This window comes from Gymnoscopelus microlampas (assembly GCF_963454915.1).
Source record: "Gymnoscopelus microlampas genome assembly, chromosome: 1".
Taxonomy (NCBI): domain Eukaryota; kingdom Metazoa; phylum Chordata; class Actinopteri; order Myctophiformes; family Myctophidae; genus Gymnoscopelus; species Gymnoscopelus microlampas.
Window position 1 is genome coordinate 27990176 of NC_139962.1, and position 21627 is coordinate 28011802.

At 40.2% G+C, this 21627-nt stretch overlaps 1 protein-coding gene across 4 annotated transcripts in view; it reads right to left on the reverse strand.

The window, feature by feature from the left end:
* Positions 1 to 21627, reverse strand: part of sbf2 (SET binding factor 2) — a 144946-nt gene that overhangs the window by 70241 nt on the left and 53078 nt on the right. For all 4 annotated transcript variants that reach the window (XM_084065708.1, XM_084065707.1, XM_084065706.1 and 1 more), the window contains exons 4-12: positions 15467 to 15592; positions 15068 to 15178; positions 13744 to 13849; positions 6917 to 7049; positions 5718 to 5826; positions 5246 to 5359; positions 4909 to 4986; positions 2873 to 2986; positions 1339 to 1467 (exon numbers count right to left, since the gene is read on the reverse strand). In XM_084065708.1, coding sequence (XP_083921834.1) covers positions 1339 to 1467; positions 2873 to 2986; positions 4909 to 4986; positions 5246 to 5359; positions 5718 to 5826; positions 6917 to 7049; positions 13744 to 13849; positions 15068 to 15178; positions 15467 to 15592 — 1020 coding nt within the window. The remainder of the gene's footprint in view (positions 1 to 1338; positions 1468 to 2872; positions 2987 to 4908; positions 4987 to 5245; positions 5360 to 5717; positions 5827 to 6916; positions 7050 to 13743; positions 13850 to 15067; positions 15179 to 15466; positions 15593 to 21627) is intronic.

Here is a 21627-nt window from a genome sequence, read left to right on the forward strand (position 1 = left end):
TTATACGCACATTGAAGAATGTGATCAGAAAACCTTGTATGTCTTTCTTTTTCCTGAACCAGTTATCTCACAAACACAATCATTAAAAAATATTGTTTATTCATAAGCTTGTCCACCCACTTCAATGCACTCCATCCAACTTCCAGCATTGCTAGAGGGCCTGTCAACTTCTATCCAATTATCTAGTGATTGTGTTGACAGCTTTTCATTTCAAATTGAAAATCTGTCTTGAGAGATTAAATAACTGTTAACATACAGTAGAGTTTATTTTCAAGACAAATAGAATATGGACATTTTAATCGCAAAATATTCTTTTGATCTCAACTAGGAAAACTGAGTGAATTGAGGGTCAACTAAGCCCATCCATAACCCACTGTGCTACTTTCCTAACCTAGTGAAAGGGCCATGAGGTTAATATGGTCCAGCCTTGACGGCAAGTGATAACTTTATCATTGCTGTCAGGCAGAAAGCTTGTATGTCCTCTCTAAGTTTTTTTTTCATATAATGCCCTATTTTATACTTAATACTTCACTACTTATGATATTGTCATTAGTAGCGAAAATAGCTGATCTACAGGCTCACAACGTGTCACATTGCGACACATTGTGAGCTGGTAGATCTGCTATTATTAAAAATAGAAATCGATGTCTAACACATTGACGCAAGATTGAAAGTGGTTCAATATGTCTGTGGGTTTTATAAATATTTAATGAAAAGTATCAACAAGAGCTTGTGGCTAAATAATAACTACATTGGAACACAGGTTATTTTTTTTCCATTTTCTGAAAAGTAACGGTTTCAGACATACAACGTTTCCGCCTGACAGCAGTGAGTTATGGAATGTTTAACACTGGATGATCTCTCTCTTCAGCTTCCAGCTTAATACGTCACATGAGCCATTCCCGTGACCTATCAGCTCGTTTAATGTGACAAATGTGTAATGCCCAATTTATATTTGGTCGCATGTCTAAAATAGCCCACCTACAAGCTTGCAACGCGTAGTGAACTTGTACTGTAGGTGGCTATTTTTGGCGTGTGACACCATCATGCGACGGAGCATAACTTAGGCTTAATGCTGACCTCTTATGATAACAATGCTATGGTAGTTGTCCTTGGAGCTGGCTTGTACATTACAGGTGTACTGTATATGTCTATTCTTACTTAATTCCCTTCTTCTGTTAACACATGAGCTGTGAGGAAGTGTTTTTTTTTCTCCCATTGCGACCCTGACATTCCCAACACAATATTGTTCTCTTGTATTGTTCCCAATTTCAAGTCAAGAGTATTTTTTTTAAAACTTTTAACCTTTATTTAAACAGGCAAAACAAAGTCCAGTACCTCATCAAAGAGATCGCAGGCTCGGTAAGGCGGGCCTCTTTCCGAGACGAAGCCAGCAAACGCCATGCCATCCAAAACCTTGGTCAGGAAGTCGTTCTCAATCAGGCCTCGCTGGCCCAAGAAGGCAGTCTGAATATGGTCAGAGGTGATAGGCACACGATTAGAAGGTTTACAGGACCACACAGAGGGAAGCACTGTATAATCACGTTTACATGGACAATTTGTATTGAAGGTTTAACCCATTAAGATGCCCAACGTGACCTAACTTGCTCTAAGAAAAATAAAATAAAAACAAAGTTTAAAAAAAAAAAAAAAAAGACTGGGAATGCATCAGTGTCATTTTTAGATTTCTTTGGCTATTATCTGCCATTTTTGAAAAATCTTGACAATTTGTGAGAAACTTTGAATATATATATATTTTTAAAGTGAACATTTTTAACTCCAATATTTGCTTCTGGGGGTTCCCTGGAACAAAATATTTTGAGATGGGGGTCCGTGGCCAAATACATATCATTTTGGGGGTCCTTGACATGGAAAAGTTGGAGCACCACTGATATAGCAACATACTGTTAGGATTTAGAAAACTATTCTTTTTGTATTTGGCCGTGGACCACCATCTCAAATGTTGAGTTACAAATGTTCGCTTTAGGAAATATATATATTCAAAGATTTGCACAAATCTTCACGATTAAAAAAGAAATAGCAGATCTACTGTACAAGCTCATGAGCTTGTATATCTGCTATTTTTTTGAATAGCCAAAGAAATCTAAACATGACACAGATTCTTTTCCGGTCTTAATGGGTTAAGAACCCCTGCCATCATCGCCTTTCTAATGTGGGTAAAATAAATCAGAAAAACTCAAGCCACAGTCCAACATTTTCCCCGCCAAAATTAGGGATAAGCTCTGCTGCGTTGCACGGATATGAGATAAATCTAGCAACAAGACGACAACACGCAAACAATTTTCATCGACTTCTTCCTAATTTGTGATTGTTAAGTCTCTGCTCTATGACTTCAACTGAGAGAGCAGGGCGTTTGTGGATAATCTGAGCCATGTGGGGTACATTGAAAGGGACATGCTGAGAGGTTACCACGGAGACACCACAGACACGAACAAACACAAACCCCAGTGCAACACAAAAATGTAAACCTAATAGATTTCATATGGCCCATGGTCTGAGCTTTGCCCTGGGTAAGAGGACTCTGTCCTAAGCTTAATATCAACAAAAAAACAGATAGCATAATGGTGTAGTCATGCAGTAAGGAAAACACATCAAAATAATATACACACACAAAAGGTTACATCTGACAGTTCCGCTAATGTAATTCCCTTTGTTCCAGGACGCTGACTAAGACGTTCTTGGCAAATAGAAAGAACATTGTGTCTGTTTTAAAAATAACAAAACTGACAGCTTTGCCATTTTTAATGTCATCGTGTTTAAGGCCAAACAAGCTATTTGAAAATGAAGGAAATATGGGTTCATGTGATTCACGAACGGTTTAGCATGCATAGCACTGGATGGTTTATCCTACCTTGTGAAAGTGAATAACAGGTTCAGAATGGATGCGGATGAGCTGCAGACAAGACCTGTAGCCCTGGAAGAGTTGTGCAAATAGCCTGAGGAATACAGCCCTCACCTCCTTATCCTGACACACACACACACACACACACACACACACACACACACACACACACACACACACACACACACACACACACACACACACACACACACACACACACACACACACACACACACACACACACACACACACACACACACACACACACACACACACACATTACTATCCTTGTTGGGACAGCAAAAGCAATTTTTGAATAAGAATGGCATTTTTACTTAACCCTTTACTTAACTGACTCAACCTAAAAAATCCCCATCCATAACCCTAAACATAACCTTTAAAATATCGGGGGCTTTTTCCCCCCTTAATCAGTGAGTGTAGAGACCAAGAGCAGACAAAGGAGAGCTACTGTATGTGAAATAAGACGGGGGTCAGAGCACTGACTGGGTGCCACCAGGCACCCGAAAGTGTCCCTAACCTTAACCCCTCACCCCGATGGGCCTCCCACACCAAGCACCATAACTATAACTATAACTATAAATATATCATTCACCACTGTTGTCGTTATAGCTGTGGTGTGGACTCTGGGACCCTCTTGAGTTAGGGAATGATTTTCAAAATGATATATTTATAGTCATAGCTATTGTGCTTGGTGTACAGGGCCCTTCACCCTAAACCTAAATGCCTTATCCTAACCCCAACTTAAATCTTTTACTAATGGTCTTTTACTAAAAATCTTTCATAACCATACAAATTACGCTTTCCGTCATGGGGAGAAAGATGACCCCACAAGGGCTGGTTTTGGTATTACTATCCTTGAGGGGATACTGGGTCCCCAAAAGGATAGTAATGCACAATCTACACACATGCACACAAAGAGTTACGAAACAAAAGCAGAGTCCAACTAGAAAAAGTGCTCCTCGGAGCACAGGTCTCCGCAAGGTCAGGTACGTTATTGTGGCCTCCTGGTGGCGCTATAATAGGCCAATGTGAAAAGGGTGCCATTTCTTCTTAGGCCTTTCACGGCAATCGGACACTGCATTCATGATTTGAGGCATTTTGTTCCAAAAATGTGTTTTGCTAAATTAGACCTGCTGGTGGCGCTATAATAGGCCAATGTGAAATGGGTGGCATTTCTTCCTCGGCCTAGTGGGAATGTGTGTGTGAAATTTCACAGAAATTGCAAGCTGCGTTCATGATTTGAGAAAACCAATCCTGCAAACTTTGGAAGCCAACCTTAGCCAATCAGGATGGAATATGGGAAATCGGACAGATCCGGTTGATCACATGACTATAGAGATACTGTGTACCAATTTGCATGACGTTTGGATAAAATCTGTGGGAGTAATGTCAAAAAATGAGTTTTGCACAACTCGGCCTCCTGATGGCGCTATAACAGGCCCATGTGAACAATTTGGGGCAGAGGTTCTGAATTGGCATCGAGGGAGTGTGTGTGCACAGTTTCGCAGCGAGCGAGCCAACGGTGCCGGAGATTAGCTGCTAACACACGGACAGGACACACGGACAGGACACACACATGGACAGATGGACGGAGAGGGGGTAAAACATACTCTCTCGCCATGCCTTTCGGCCTGGCGGAGACAATAACTCACATTTATGCAACATGACATGTTTTTTACCTTTAGGGCAACAAGTTACAGTCAGAAGGAAAAACACTACCCCACCACCTCTTATGTTTTTTAGCTATTCATACGTGTTTAGAGACCATGGTATTTATATGAGGGCATGGGAAGATGTAGTTGTATTTATTATCTCTTATGCTCTTTTACTTAGGTTAGGTTAACCATATGGAGGTAAACCAGAGTTAGGTTAACCATATGGAGGTAAACCAGAGTTAGGTTAACCATATGGAGGTAAACCAGAGTTAGGTTAACCATAGAGGTAAACCATATGGAGGTAAAACAGAGTTAGGTTAACCACAGTGTGATAGCAGCACATGTGTATAAAAGGCAATGGTTACTTACCAACAACTTGAGGTTGGAGGGTGCAGTGCGAGGTGGAGGGAATGCATTGTCTGCTATCTGCAGATCAGGGTGCAAAACCTATGAAAATGAAAACATCTCAGGTTGATTTACGCTTTGGTGTGTGTGTGCTAGCATACACATAAATAAATATATATATATCCTACTATTCAGTATTAGTTTGGAGAACATTGTATTCTTTAAATAGGTGTGTGTGTGTGTGTGTGTGTGTGTGTGTGTGTGTGTGTGTGTGTGTGTGTGTGTGTGTGTGTGTGTGTGTGTGTGTGTGTGTGTGTGTGTGTGTGCGCGCGCGCGTGTGTATGCGTATGCGTGTACTTACAATGGATAGGGCAGATTGTGTGTGGTGCTGTAGTGGTTCAGGGAGCGAGGACAGGTGGATACACTCAGGAATCTTTATTGTTCCTCCATCCAAGTCAGCAATAATAACGTCCAACTGGGGAACACACAACCCACTGACATGTCAACCAGTTTGATTTCAATGAGAGGGAGTGCTGTGATATATGAGTAACACGCGGCAGGCCTGATAAGGTTGAACCGAAACCGTCTAAATAAAGATCTTTGTGAAGGGTGGATGAGTGTTTCTGAAACCAATGGGCTCATGGGGCTGAATGATATCTGCCCTGGTCAGTAGAAGGAATGTCTGAACTCTCAAACTCTTGATGGAGTATCACCCCTTTTAGCATATCTAAATACATTGAGAAATATTTGCAATCTGCGATTTATGGGGTCTGACATAGGGTCTACATGACTAACTGAATGTACTAATATGTACAAATATTATTTGTACTCACCAGGTCCTGGATTTCACTCTGGAACATGGAGTGTACTCCAATGATGAAGGGGGTGGGTGAGCTCAGAACTTCTAGCAACCGTGAAGGCAGAATGGGGATGTACGGGTAACTGAGTTGAGAAGATAGGATGATGAAATAGTGAAAAAAACTGTAATAACTAGAAAAAGTACTCCTCGGAGCACAAGTCTCCGCCAGGTCAGGTAGGTTATTATGGCCTCCTGGTGGCGCTATAATAGGCCAATGTGAAAAGGGTGCCATTTCTTCTTAGGCCTTTCACAGCAATCGGACACTGCATTCATGATTTTGTTCCAAAAATGTGGTTTGCTAAATTAGACCAGCTGGTGGCGCTATAACAGGCCAATGTGAAAAGGGGGGCATTTCTTCCTCGGCCTAGTGGGAATGTGCGAACAGAATTTCGCGGAAATTGCGCTCATGATGTGAGGAATTTCGTTCCAAACGGACCTATTCTGCAAACTTTGAAAGCCAATGTTAGGCAAGTAGGATGGAATATGAAATATCGCACAAATCCATCTTGATCACATGACTATAGAGATACTGTGTACCAATTTGTGTTTTTTGGACAGAATCTGAAAGAGTAAGAGGAAAACATTTGTTTTACAAAAGTCAGCCGCCTGGTGGCGCTCTAACAGGCAGATGTGAAAAATGCAGGGCAAAGGTTTTTCCTTGGCCTCTAGGGAGTGTGCGTGCAAAGTTTCACGCAGATCGGTGCAGTTAAAGGTAAAAACGTGAATCGGCCTGTTATAGTGCCACCATGAGGTTGATGTGAACGTTTTCAAGTGGCATTTCTTCCTGGGCCAAGTGGGAATCTACATGGATAATTTCACGGACATCGCATGCGGCGTTCATGATTTGAGGCATTTTGTTCAAAACAAACCAATCCTGCAAACTTTGGAAGCCAATCTTAGCCAATCAGGATGGAATATGGAAAATCGGACAGATACGTGTTGATCACTGTGTATGCATTGCAAGGATGTCCTCTTGGATTCATTATGATGTAAAAATGTAACATAACAACAAACATAAGAAATATATTTAAAAAAAACATCAAAACATTCTGTAAACACTTGAATTAACACAGTAGGCAGACTGTTCAGGCATGTATATTAAGTTTGTTAGTTTTAGTTAACTAATAATCAGCCTTGTTAGAATCAGTCCATTCCATGGAGTCAAGCACACACCTGTATTTGAGTGGGAACATTAGGGCCTCCAGTGCGCGAGAAGCCTCTCCTAGTCTCTGGTAACTGGTGGAGTGGAACAAAACCTTGTGCTCCGTCAGAACCGCACAAAAAAGACTTAGAACATTCTGAATTCCTGGAGGGAGAAACAACAGAGAATATAATTAATGAGGTATTTGTTGGAATGTGACTGCCTTATTATTCCAGGACAATTTATCAAAAACATACTTTGAGTGGGGGATTTTTGACAATGAAATACAAATTAGAGTAAACAATATTGATTTGTGAACGATGTGTGATGCTTTTCCAAAACATTTATGTATCCACACCAGCTGCTTGCTTTGCAAATCACTGTACATTGTAAACATGATGACACTATTACATAGGCATATTATAGTAGCAATTAATAAAATATATTTCCAAAATTAAATGTATCTTGGACACTGAATACAGTACGCACTGTCTGAACTTTCTGTATATGAAAATACAAGATTGAATAACAGAGGAAATGACATACGGTATAAATATTATGTCAAATACCAATCTGACAGTCCGGATGAATTCTAAGTTTACAGTTCCTGTTATTGTTTCCTATCGAGCAACTGACAGAGCAATTCGTCACACGTTGAAGTGATAAAGACGGAGGAACACAGGCAAACATATCCGCACCACTGGGGGCGCTGGGTCGGGATCTCTGGATATCTGAGCTAGGTTCTTCAATCAGTGATAAACAGGAAATGGTAACTAAATGTTGGATTCAACTAAATCCTCACGTGTCAATAGAATGCTGGGACAGTCAAATAAAAAAATGATGTCAACCATCTACTTCTTGAAAATGGTCTCAATATTAACACTTAACCTGCCTGAATGTTTTTCAGATTTTTTCAGTTGTCTGCCAGAGATTTTTCATTGAAATTAAAAAAGTACTCAGGAGCCGAGATACAGAATTTTCAAGTTTTAAGTTAACAAGGAAGTGGATGGGAGTCTAGATCTTGGAAAAATCATATCTCCTTGGGCTTTGGGTCAAATAAAAAAAAATGTAAAAGAAAAAAAAAAGAAAAAAAAGTGGGGCCTATTACAGTAGTAATGTACTGTCTTTAAAACACACACACACACACACACACACACACACACACACACACACACACACACACACACACACACACACACACACACACACACACACACACACACACACACACACACACACACACACACACACACCTCCCTTCAAGCAATCTCAAGTTTCAAAATAGGGAATATGTGGTTACTAATCTGACAAAAAAATAAGAGTGCAATACATTTAGCAGTGCAATACCATTCTAAAGTGTTCTCTTTTTTGGATTCTCTCTGTTTTGACAAATATTGTATTACGTCAAATACAAAAGACATAAATGCAAATAAAATAAAGAAATTCAACACTTATCCTTTAAGCTGTGATATCTATATCTACAGCCCAGCACCTTTCAGGTGTTTGCTTATCTTATGGAAACAACAACATTTCCGAGCCCTAAATAAAGCTCGACAGCGACAGCCCCAGTCAACAGAAGAGACAAAGGCAGCTAACAACAAACAGCAACACTGTTGACGGTCGCTCCTTCCTTGTTCCCCCGGGGCTTCCTTTCCTTTGCAGCGTGACATGTCTAACACACATTCCTCTTAGATGACTGGGATGACCTGTGGATGCAGCAGGACGATGTGTGGACTGCCACACGTCTGCTCACCAACTACTACGTCCCGTCACTGAGCCACCAATGACGTAATAGCCGGATGCGACTATGGCTGTCACCATCGTTACATTTGACTTGACAATTAATTGTCATAGAAATAATTGCGAACAACAAATTAATTGTGTTTTTGGCATTGAACATTGGAACATAAAATAAAATGTATATTACTTCCTATATTAAAATCGCCTAATGGGTAATGCGGTCGGTCGGTCGGTGGATCACCGCAGGCGGCCTTTGAGGGCCCCCATGAGCTCCCTGTCACTATATCCTTATGTAGAGTTCACTATGACTCAGACATAACCATACAGTATATAGAGTTCACTATGACTCAGACATAACCATAGAGTTCCCACTGCAGTTACACCCAAATATGCTGTGTAATGCTGACTGTGACATCATGACATCAGACCCTAACAAACCGTGTCATCATGACATCAGACTCAAACAAAAGGATCCATATAAAAAGCTCCAAGTCAACCATGACCATATATGGAGTTCCGGGTAGACCATTATGTCCAAATATGGAGTACATGAAGTTGCTTGCTCTAACCTCTTGAGTAACCATGGCGATCTAACGTGGTCAACTCTAGATGACGTGAAATGCCACCGTCAATTGCACATATACATATGGAGTCAAATGCACATAATAGCCCCAATCAAATGCACATGTACATCAACATGCACTGATGTCACGTCAAATGCACATACAGTATATGGGGATAAGCATGCACTGATCAGTGAAGTCATACACAACATAAACCAAATGCACATGGAGATCACCATGGACTGATGTCATACACAACAGAAACCGTGTCAAATGCACATATATGGAGATTTTCAACATGTGCTGATGTCAGACAACAAAACATATGTGTATTATTAGATGTGTCGTTTTTGATTCATCCAAAAACATGATGATGATGAACAACACGATTTGCGCATGTGTCCCCGGGGTGCCTCTGATATGCCCATATATGGGTAATGGCATGTCCAAAACTGTTACTTTTCAGGATTCAAATTCAAAAATAGCAATGAGACTCATTTTGAGCTGATAGATCTGCTATTTTTGATACTTTTGTGTGACACTGTAGTTGTAGTATGATCAAATAATCAAAAATAAATGATGTACTATGGCCAAAATAGGTCATATTTAATACTTTTGAATAGTTTTTAAAATACAAGCTCACAACAAGTTATGACCTTGTAGATCAGCTATTTCCATTATTTTCTTAATGTATGAAAATATATTTAAGTTTTTCAACATGGAAAACAATTATGCAAAATAATCGTGATTATCTCAAATAATTTAGATCAGTCGATTATGCCATATTAAATGCGACGGGGATAGATAGGACACAATGCAATATTTCTCCCCAGTACTGTACTGTAGGTGGAATGAATTATTCAACTGTAGGTGGAATGAATTATTCAAACTACCATAACCTGAATGACAGGCATAGGCATGGTGTGGTCCATCGTTACATATTGTAATTCCAACAGCCGGACAACAATTAATATATATACTGTATATATAACACCACTTGCACCCGAGGCAAGTCTCAGCATTTGTTTTGTACACCACACTGTACTCTGACTCTCAGTTAGAAATTACTCAATAATATCCATGCTACACAATAAAAGCATACTGTAAAAACCAATGGACCAGTGAGAAGAGGTATAGGACTCAATAGGAACAAATCTTATATATGTGTAATCTTATATATATGTTATACTGTAGCATGTTGTGCAACTCATATGCCTGATTGTATACTGAACCTACTGTATCAGACAATGCTGAAGGTATTATTTGGAGGAGCTGGCAAGAGGAGATGCAAATGTTTAGGTCAGCTTAACATCTACTGGATTACTGTGGCAGCATATGACTTTTTTCTAGAGCTGCTCTGTTTGATACATTTCATAAAACAAATCCGAGATCTGGAGTCTGGACATGAAACAGACAGAGATGGCATTCAAGTGGTTAGATTTTTTTTTGCGAAACAATAACAACTTCAATCTCCTATGAAACTTAGATGAGAGAACTGGCCTCTATCAAGAATACTGACGTACATTGTGTGCTGTCTTCGTGACATACTGTATGAATTGTAGAGTCTTATTTGCTTTGTGGACTAGTCCTGGATAACGTGCTAGATTTGAGAACAAAAACAGACTTGTGAAGACTAACACAGACCATGATTGAGGATAATGCCAAGGTGCAGGCCATTTGTTTGGTTCTTGTGTATCCAGATTCGCTACAAACATATGACTTCCACATGACCCTCACATGTGTATTGGTTAAGTACCCCCCATGCGCATGTCAACCAATTTATCCAAACAAACACAGGCGGATGCAAACTATTAGAGAATTCCGGGGTTCGTGGCAGAGGTGTGTGTGTGTGTGTGTGTGTGTGTGTGTGTGTGTGTGTGTGTGTGTGTGTGTGTGTGTGTGTGTGTGTGTGTGTGTGTGTGTGTGTGCACGAACATGTGTGTTAATGCTCTAAAGGAATATAACATTGTGTTCTGAAGTACATTCTTCTAATCAAATGAGGCTAAATAAGGGCCAATTTTCCATTACAAATAAAATCAAGTTTCAGGTGAAAACTGTTTAATTTCACTCTGAACTCATGGACAGGGAACAGTATGCACATTTCATTGAGAACAAAGGCTTCCTGAACTTTTTACGTCAGACATATTGGAAATTGTACAGACATGGCAAGGTGCAGCCACTAGACCGTATCGAATCATTATCATCTTGTTGTTTTGTTCCGGGAGGATAAAACTAAATTTACAAAAACACTTGTGAAAAAGGCACATTATATTATCTTACTTGACCTATGCGTGTTATTGTATTTGATGAATATATGTAACATGTTGGAAACTATGAAAAAATATGAACATTTCCAATTCACATGAGAGATAATGGGTCTGATTACTGTGGGTAATTGATTCATTGATGCCACGCTACTTTACAAATAGAGGGTGTGATACAGGGGGGAACAAACAAACCTGTGAACCAGAAGCTACAGGTGAAGAGAGGAGATCTCCTTGGCGCCAGTATTACGATTTTGGTGATAAAGTTTAAACTAATGAGTAAACTGCAGCCGAAAGTTACGAGCTGTCGAGCCCAGCGGAGAACGGATTGAAGGACCATGTTGCGACGCTGTGGTGATGCCAGCATTGGATTTATGAATGAACGCTGGTAAGCGAGAGGATTTTGACGGAACGTGGTGGGTAAGATAAATCCATGTTTTCTGTTCCGGTGGATTACAAATTTAAGGGGTACCCCGAACTTTAAGTTACTTTTACGGCGTTACGGCGAGCACTCTTCGCTGAGGTTACCAAACACTCCGTAAGATGTTATAAAAGTTTATATCCAGGCCATGAGGCCATATAGCTACATATTGTTGAACGTGTTGTGTTGTTACTATTATTATTTGGCATCGGGGGAGCTCAGTCTGACATTATTCTAATTTGTTAGGCTGCTGTAACCTACGGATTAAACAAGTGTTCTGTGTTTAATAAACACATGTGACCATTTTTTACTGGAAGACAGTCATCTTGCTGGTGCCCATTCTTCAGGAAAGGAGAAAATCTTTTTTCTTTCAATTTTTTTTTAATTTTATACAAAATTGGATAATAGCCCAGAAGACGAAGAAGGAGAAGAAGACTCTTCACATACTAGAGTATGTCTGACATAAGTTTCAGAGCTTAAATCGACATGTAAAATAAATGCATAAACATGTAAAATATAAGGTTAGAGCTAGTATTTGCTAGCATTGCTAACCAAATCCTCAGGTTCCATCCAAACATCGCGAAATCGCGGTAAAATCCGCTACCCGATCGTTTTCAAAAGTGTCACTAGTCTGTTGGCTTGTGTCTAATGTAAAAAATAAATGTGAAAATGTATAAACAATCATATTTTGTTAAAACTGTTGTGAAAAGGTATCTTTGTTAGTCCTCAGATTGGTTGGCTATTCAAAAGTAGCAGATATACAAGCTCAAGAGCGAGCTTGTAGATCTGCTATTTTTAGAAAATCGTGAAAATGTGTGCAAATCTTTGAATATTATACATTTTTTTTTACAACCACTGATATAGCAACATAAGTCTTTCAGAAAACTGTTAGGATTTAGAAGACATTTGTAGAATTGGCCTCAGGTCTTAATGGGTTAATGGCTACTTAGTTGAAAAGTATTCAATTCTAAATTTGTAAAAATCCTACCGTAATTCACAACCATGTGATGTGCAAGGTAGGCCTGAGCACAAACCTTGAAAATGATCAAGTCTGAGTGAGCCTGAAATATGTCGCATAAACTAACAAATTAAGCTGAGAAAATATTGGCAGCAATGTGATTAAGACATCAGCGGATAATATCCCATCAGCTTAAGTGGTGACGGAATTTGTCTCCAAAGCTACATTGAAATGCTTCAATCACGTGAAATGAAATTACTTAAATTCTACATCTGTTGTGTACTGTATTGAAGTGACAACCTGCAGCACAAAGCTATAATGGAATATAATGTAGGACATTGGTTCTCAAAGTGGGGTCCGGGGACCCCCAGGGGTACTTGAGGGGGTTCCAGGGGGTCCCCAGCTAAATGATGGACAGGAACTAAATGGACCCTTATGGGTCTGTAACTCTGAGAGTTAAATTAACATTGATTGTACAATATGAATTGGGGTCCCAGAGATAGAGATGCCATTAAATGGGGGTCCATAGCCTAATGCATGTCAAACTGGGGGTCCTTGAAATTAAAATGGTTGAGAATCACTGCTAGAGCCGTAAAAATCTTCTCTTAATATGGGGGTCCCTGGCTTATCTTTCTAATGGGGGTCCGCGGGCTAATAAGTGTCAATTTGGGGGTCCTTGACATGAAAAAGTTTGAGAACCACTGATGTTGGATGTAGGCATTTAATGTCAAATAAACAACATGACACCACTGACCATTCATGTAGTGGCCATTTTGCCCTTACATCATACTCTTATAGGGGTGGGATGTTTCTGTAAGAGCAAAATTGCCACTGTGTGAATAATGTTCGATGAGAGTGCAGCCATAAAGTTAGTTGCCATGCAGTGTCTATGGACAAAGTCCCATGAACCCACCGAGCTGCTGGAAGAGCAAGGCCACACTCTTGCATGTCACGGGCAGGCTGTCATTCAGAGGGGTCTGGATGAGCTGGCGATCGCCTGCTCCCAGGGAAAACAGCTTCTGTTTATTCAGAAAAGGGAATATATTCGTTACATACAAACTAGATGTTTATGATAGATGTCCATGGTCCATTCATGTATACAGGACAGATCAGCACAGAGACAAACACTCATTCATAGAGGACATGCACTGTTGAATGGCCCACAGACGCTGCAGCTGCAGCACTGAATTAGCCTTTTTGAACGTGTCTGGTTGAAAACCTCAATTGCATGTTAACCAAAATATAACTGGCAACTGACACAGCTGCGGCAGTTTCAATTCAAAAATATTTCCATAGTCCAGCTCTTGCACGTGCAGAACTGAGCTTTTATTGTGGGTGCTGAGAAATGGTTTGTAGGTCCCAAGGCGTTATGGACAATGGCAATGTAATGTGGCCCTTCAAATGAGTGAGAAGCAGAGGGAGAAAGGGGGTCCCCAGTCGCATGACTCCTGACACACAGCTCGGGTCAGGAACAGGGTGTGCTGTTGAAGAATGAGCCTGTGGCACTCCTGGGGTTTGTAAATAATGCTTGGTTTAATCTGCTTAAAGTGCTGTTAGACTTTTAGGAGGAGTAATAACTTGCTGGGGAATTGGGATATTGGTCAGAATGGGATCATAATCAAAGACGGAATGCTTCACTCTCAGAGAATGAAATTATTCCATCATTTGAACGAAATGCCGTAATTTCTACCCGAGCAAGGATAGATGTTTTGCAATAGTAGTTTATTATAGTAGTAAATTAAGACTTTTTCCCTATTATGCTGCTACTAATACATTTTACTGACCCTGGCATCAGCGCCTCCACTAACTACCACTACCATCCAACCCTGCCCCATCCAGCCCCGCCCCATCAAATCCCACCTCATCCAACCCAATGCCCCATCCACGAGGTACTTTTGTTCCAAGTAATACAAGCATAAAACTGTCTGCCCATGGCTGAAGATAATCTCTGGCACCATCTAAACAGGACTGGACTTGACTGTAAACACAATCTTTCTTGATCGCTGCACAAAAACAAAACATTCCTCCATCCTCACTTTAGCATGATTTAAAGGGCAATAAAACTTAACTATCACCTCAACAAATAAATAAATAAGCACCATGTTGCAGTAGTGCAACAGCAACATTAACCCAATATGACCTCAAAAAAGTGTGTAGTCTGTGTCTGCGGGGAGCAGAGTGACGAGGTCAGCCAAGCTGTGGTATTCTGGGAATGCTTTGCTTTCGGAAAACTTTACCTGGGATCCGCCAGCCACAGGGACCAGGAACGTGAAGAGATTAGCCACTAGACCCTCTAATGGGAAACTGAGGCTGTCGATGTACACCGTGTAGATCAGACCCAAGCAGCCCTAGAAGAAAAACACAGGACATTTCTTTGTTTGCAATTTGGTCAGATATTATGCCGCACGCAGCCATACACAGTAGATAGTCACATAGTAAATCATCCATATTGCAAATATTCCACTTTACAGGTTAACATCTTAACACTGACAAGGCCATGTTGTGCTCCCCACATTCACAAGCCAATCACCTAGTATGCAAACACACATATTCTAATGATGATGAGCCACTAGGTGAAAAACCAGTCAATTTCACAAATGATATGCAAAATATTTAATATGATGATATAACGTTACTCTGTATATTTCGGGGAAATCCAGCCTGGAGACGAGAATTAGACTTTTTGGTGCAAACACTTGGGCTGGCCGGATGAGGCCATCCTCTTCTTCTTCCTCATCATCTCCATCAATGGTCTTTGATCCCTGGAATATTCAAATACAACAGTTCAATAAAGTGCCTTGGAATGCAATAAATACCTTCACATGTACTGTACAGCCTGAACGCCGATCTGAACCCCCCCTGTTTTAATGGCACCTAGAATTAAATTTAAGATACTGTCACTCTTCTTAATTGAATAATCAATATTGCCAAGAATGAAGCTAGAAGAAATAATTAATAATAACTAGACCCATTTGATCCTGCAGGGGAAATTCACCACCAATTCAATAATACATTTAATCTCAATTAAGGTTTTAAATGGGATCTCGTCCTGTTGATCCTCCAGGGGTCTATACTTGGTTCCCTCCTTTTTTCCCTTTACACCAAATCTCTTTGCCGAAGCAGATCTACTACAGTTGCGACGTGTTGTGAGCTTGCAGATCTTCTATTTTTGCCAAATGTTCGCCTATCATAATATGCCCAAAATAGGAACGCTGGGGTTCATGAGGTTAAGTACCTGCCGACACCCTGTTATACTTTGTCTTATGAGCATACTGGCTCAATCTGTTGCGACGGAGTATAAGTTACGCTTAAAACTGAACATGACATTTGCCTCAAACGCAGAACATTTCATACAACACGTTCTAACAGGATGACTGAGTTACTACTACAACCACCAACAATTTGCAATAAACCTTTCCCCCATCAGTTCCCTATAAAAACAAGACGAAAATCCCACTGAAGCAGTTCAAAGAGTAAAGAAAATATGATAAAATTAGAGTTCATAACAGGTCTTGGCAATAAAATGAAAATGGGAAAAAACATGGTTTCTTTTGGAATAGATGGTCAAGAGTAAATTACGCCAACAAGAGCTCATGCGATGACAGTTGTTTCCTATCTTGAGTTGGAATACTAACAAAAGGCTAAAAACAATAATCTCTGTTAATAATTTTGAAATTTAGAGTCATTCCTTTGATTTAAAGAACAACTTGTTCTATCGTTCAAAGGTGATATCACTTCCAGCCAAAAAGTCATTAGGATGTAGAATAAGGCCATTGACACATCAAATGGTGTGAGAGTGAGGTCATATCCTATCCATCCCCCACACAGACAATGGCCCACAAAAGTAATCATCATCATATGAATTCCCCTGTATTAGGCTTATAATATCCAAAACCCTTGTGATATTAATATACAGAACTCAGAATGGAATGGACAAGCAACAGCAAAGGGCTGTATTTTTTGCTGCTATAACTGGGCACACATAAGACGATTTTTATCTTAAAACAAGATACAATCTGGACATCATGACGTAGGATAGAAGAACAATAACTGCTCATTGAGACACGATGTAGTTGGTAGAACAGTAGGTATTTTGACCAAGAACTGCTCCACCAAGAAAAACACGCAAAAAGGTTAGCCATCAACAGTCTAAATCTGGTTCTCATTGTGTCTGACGTGAATCCATAAAGCCTATCAGAATGGGGAGATACCAGCCACTCATCACTCATTCCAAGCTAAAGCCCTTATCACAAATCTATTATTTTTCCCCAGACAACGAAAACATACCAGAAGTGCTTCAGCATCCTGGGACCCAGGAGCATGGTTTCAAAATATCCCATTCAGATGGGCATCTCATTTAACCATTATTCTTAGGATTTGGTTCAATTATGAGAGAAAATACATTCCTCTATCGCCAGTCTGGCTTCTCTGGAATCCGGTTGGGTAGATAAGCATCCCAGTTTAGAGGGTAAAGATTGTTAAAACATCCTCACGTTTTGAAAGAACTTCATCATCTATCTAGGAAGATCTAGGAATGCATGTTTATTTTGCTGGAAAATGACGTCCAAACCAGCCCAAAGTCTACACTATAGTCTAAACTCTTAACGGCAGGTTGAAAGGTCTGTTCTTTAACAAAATTGTTTTTTTTAATCCCTAATATCTAATGTGACAATCATCACATGTTTCCAGCTGAACTGACTACTCACTGTAAGCATACATATTTCCTGACATTTCCGTAATTACATTCACATCACCAATCAATCTAGATCTCTCAATAATTACAAATATAGATTTGACCCGCTTAATGAAAGGTTCTAGCAAAATTATTTTCATTTCTCTGGTTAGGCATTTTTACGGGGCCAGAGCTCTGCTCTGGACACGTATTGTTATTCGCATTATTCTGTCACTTCTTCTTCTGCCACTTTTCGCAGTTCTGGCTGAACCGCGCTGTCGGTTTTTACGAAACTCGGCCATATGGTAGATGGTCATGAAAAACGATCAAAAAATAATTCTCACAATCTTTCGTCCAAAGGTGGCGCTATAGCACTCAATTGAAAATGCCAACTTTGACCAGGTACAATTCATGCCCTGTTTGACCTACAGCCATGAAACTTGGATACACATATGCGTCTCCTCATGCTTAACAACTTTCACACTCTGACTTTTGACCTCTGACCTTTAGATCTCCCACCATTTTGAATTATATGAAAAACAGTCATTGGCTCCTAACTTCTGCATTTTTTCACTTATGGAAAATCCGTTGGAAATTTTTGTAGAAAGTGGTCCAAAGTTCAAGTACGAAACGTTTCGTGCAGATTGCTCAAAAATCCCAGGAGGAGATAGATTTTAACTATTACAGTTTTATGAAAATTATTCATCTGTGCCTAAAACATACATGCAGACTCACATTTCTTTGAAACTTTGCAGAAATGTACAGGGTCATTCCAAATATCACTGAAACCAATCTTACTCCAATTGGCCAAAAGGGGGCGCTATAGCAATTTTTTGAAAAGGCAGACTTTAAACAGGCATAAGTCATGCCTCGTTTGGCCGAAAGTCGTGAAACTTGCTTACACATGTGCCTTGACTCATGAGGAACACACGTATCGATTTGACCATTAAGCTCCGCCCTTAGATTTTCCGCAATTTTGAGCAGTTTGAAAAATACTTGTTTTTGCCAGTTCTGGCTTAACCGTGCATATGCTTTTTACGAAACTCGGCCATATGGTAGATGCTCATGAAAAACTACCAAGAAATAATTCTCACACTCATTCGTCAAAGGGTGGCGCTATAGCACTCAATTGAAAGTGCCAACTTTGAACAGGTACAACTCATGCCCTGTTTGACCTACAACCATGAAACTTCGATACACACATGCGTCTCTTCATGCCCGACAACTTTCGTGGTCTGACTTTTGACCTCTGACCTTTAGATCGCCCACCATTTTGAATTATATGAAAAACAGTCATTGGCTCCTAACTTCTGCATTTTTTCACTTATGGAAAATCCGTTGGAAATTTTTGTAGGCAGTGGTCCAAAGTTCATGTGTAAAATGTTTCGTGCAGATTGCTCAAAAATCCCAGGAGGAGATAGATTTTAACTATTACAGTTTTATGAAAATTATTCATCTGTGCCTAAAACATACATGCAGACTCACATTTCTTTGAAACTTGGCAGAAATGTACAGGGTCATTCCAAATATCACTGAAACCAATCTCGCTCCAATTGGCCAAAAGGGGGCGCTATAGCAATTTTTTGAAAAGGCAGACTTTAAACAGGCATAAGTCATGCCTCGTTTGGCCGAAAGTCGTGAAACTTGCTTACACATGTGCCTTGACTCATGAGGAACACATCTATCGCTTTGACCAGTAAGCTCCGCCCTTAGATTGTCCGCAATTTTGAGCAGTTTGAAAAACACTTAAACCCAGGATTTTTCAGCTATTTGCGTGAAACTGTATCATCTGTGTGATCTCCTTTTTCACAGTTACTTATCTGTTGGGCCAATGGCGTCTCCCTTAAATGAAGGCCTCACAATCTCAGGGTCGCCAGTTCAAGCCTCACTTGATGCAGACTTAATTTAAGTTGAATTGCAAACAACATGACTGTATCATTGAATACATGTGCAACTGTTAAAGGTAATGATGAAATGCTTCTTGGAGAGACTATGTTTTTGCAATGTATGACAAACTTCATTGTGAAAATAACCGATCTACAATCTCAAAACTTTTCAGATAGCAACATGTTTCTGAGCTTGTAGATCGGCTGCTTTCACTGGTTCACTTTTATCTTCAACAGATGACCTCAGCCTGGACAAAGCTATAGCCCTATAGGTAGTGTCTCAGCCTGTGAATCCAAAGGTCGAGAGTTTGATTCCTGTCAATGGCAATAGGTTGAGATGTCAATGGGTGAGGTTCTTCACCTGGGATTGCCCCCCTGCGTCCTATATATGACCACCTCAGCTGGGTTGGGCTGAAAAGAATATTCGCCTGTTGGAATCATTTGCTTTGTCTCAATTTCAATCTATTCCCTTTCCATGTCTTATTGTGCTATTATTGCACTTTGCTTTTTGTCTGTCTGTCTGTGGGTGGGTCATTCCACTTTTCAATTGCATTGCACAAAACATAACTGCATCAAATAATGCATGTGCAATTGTTAAAGATAACATGAAATGCTAATTTGAGAGTATTTCATGTTAAAGATAACATGAAATGCTTATTCAAAAGTATTGTTGTCAAAACTCTCTCTCTCTTCAATCTATTCCGTTTCCATGTCTCTCTCTCTCTCTATTCACTGGCCCCGTATTATCGCTGCTTGCAGCTATATTTTCCATTATTTTCGTGCCATCTCCACCATGACGTATTCTGTTGTTATCTTCATAAACTAGTACAGTTTTCCCTTTAAGTCACACATATTCAAACACTATCCTGCATTTAAGTGGACACAAAATAAACTAGAAAAAATGCTCCTCGGAGCACAGGTCTCCGCCAGGTCAGGTAGGTTATTGTGTTTGGAATTCGCCAATCAGGATGGAATATAAAAAATCGGACGGAACCAACTCGATCACTTGACTATAGAGATAATGTGTACTGATTTGCATGATGTTTGGACAACATTTGTATGAGTAATACAAAAAAAAAAATCGGCCTCCTGGTGGCGCTATAATAGGGCAATGTTAAAAGGGTGGCGTTTGTTCTTCAACGTACTGTAGTGCGACTGTGCGTGCAAAGTTCCACCGCAATCGGACGCTGCGTTCATGATTTGCGGCATTTTGTTGAAAACGGGTTGTCGGGAAAATCAGACAGATCCGTGTTGATCACATGACTATAGAGATACTGTGTACTGATTTGCGTGAGGTTTGGATAAAATCTGTAGGAGTAATATCAAAAAATGGGTTTTGCACAAATCGGCCTCCTGGTGGCGCTATAACAGGGCCATGTAAAAAAATTGGGGCAGAGGTTCTGAATTGGCATCCAGGGAGTATGTGTGCACAGTTTCGCAGCGACCAGGCCAACGGTGCCGGAGATTAGCTGTTCACAGACAGATGGACACACAGACGGACGGACGGACGGACGGACAGGGGGTAAAACATACTCTCTTTTCGGCCTCGTGGAGACAACAATTACTGGTCTGTGAACATCCCTGAAACATGACAACAAATACAGAGACGTGAAAGAGGAACAATAAGTAGAGACAATTGTGCAGAGTTGTCTTTTCATTGAGGTGCATGGCTAATTTATACTTCAAAGTATGACCGCATTGTTTGCCAAAAAAAAGTGATTTTCAATTGGAAAATGTGGCGCAACAGTCAGACAAGAAAGTATAATTTGGGCTGATTGTGGCCTGATTATGTAGCTCTTCCCTCAATGGGCCAGGATGTGAGGAAGACAGAAAATAAACTATGGAGGATTAAATTCTCAAGTGTAGTTAAGCAGCTGAGGGACATCACCAAACACAGGTCTATGAGGAGAACCAGAGGCAGTAGTCTATGATGCACTACCTGCCAATATTGGCTAAACACATCCCAAAGCAGTTAAACCGTGGTCAGTTGTTGATGTGGCGGGTTACTCTGCTTCCAGCTGTGCTTTTGAATCAAAGTAGAAAATACCAGCGGTTGCGCATCCTGGCATACGGACGACTGTCGTAATTGGTCTGATTCACAAAACATTCTGAAATAATTATTACGATTCTTGATGGGACTCAGAGAGGCACAAATGTCAAGTGTGAAATTTCCATCAAGTGATTCATCAAGTTCTTTGCAAGAGGTCCGTGAATCACTTGTACAGGTATTGTACAAGTA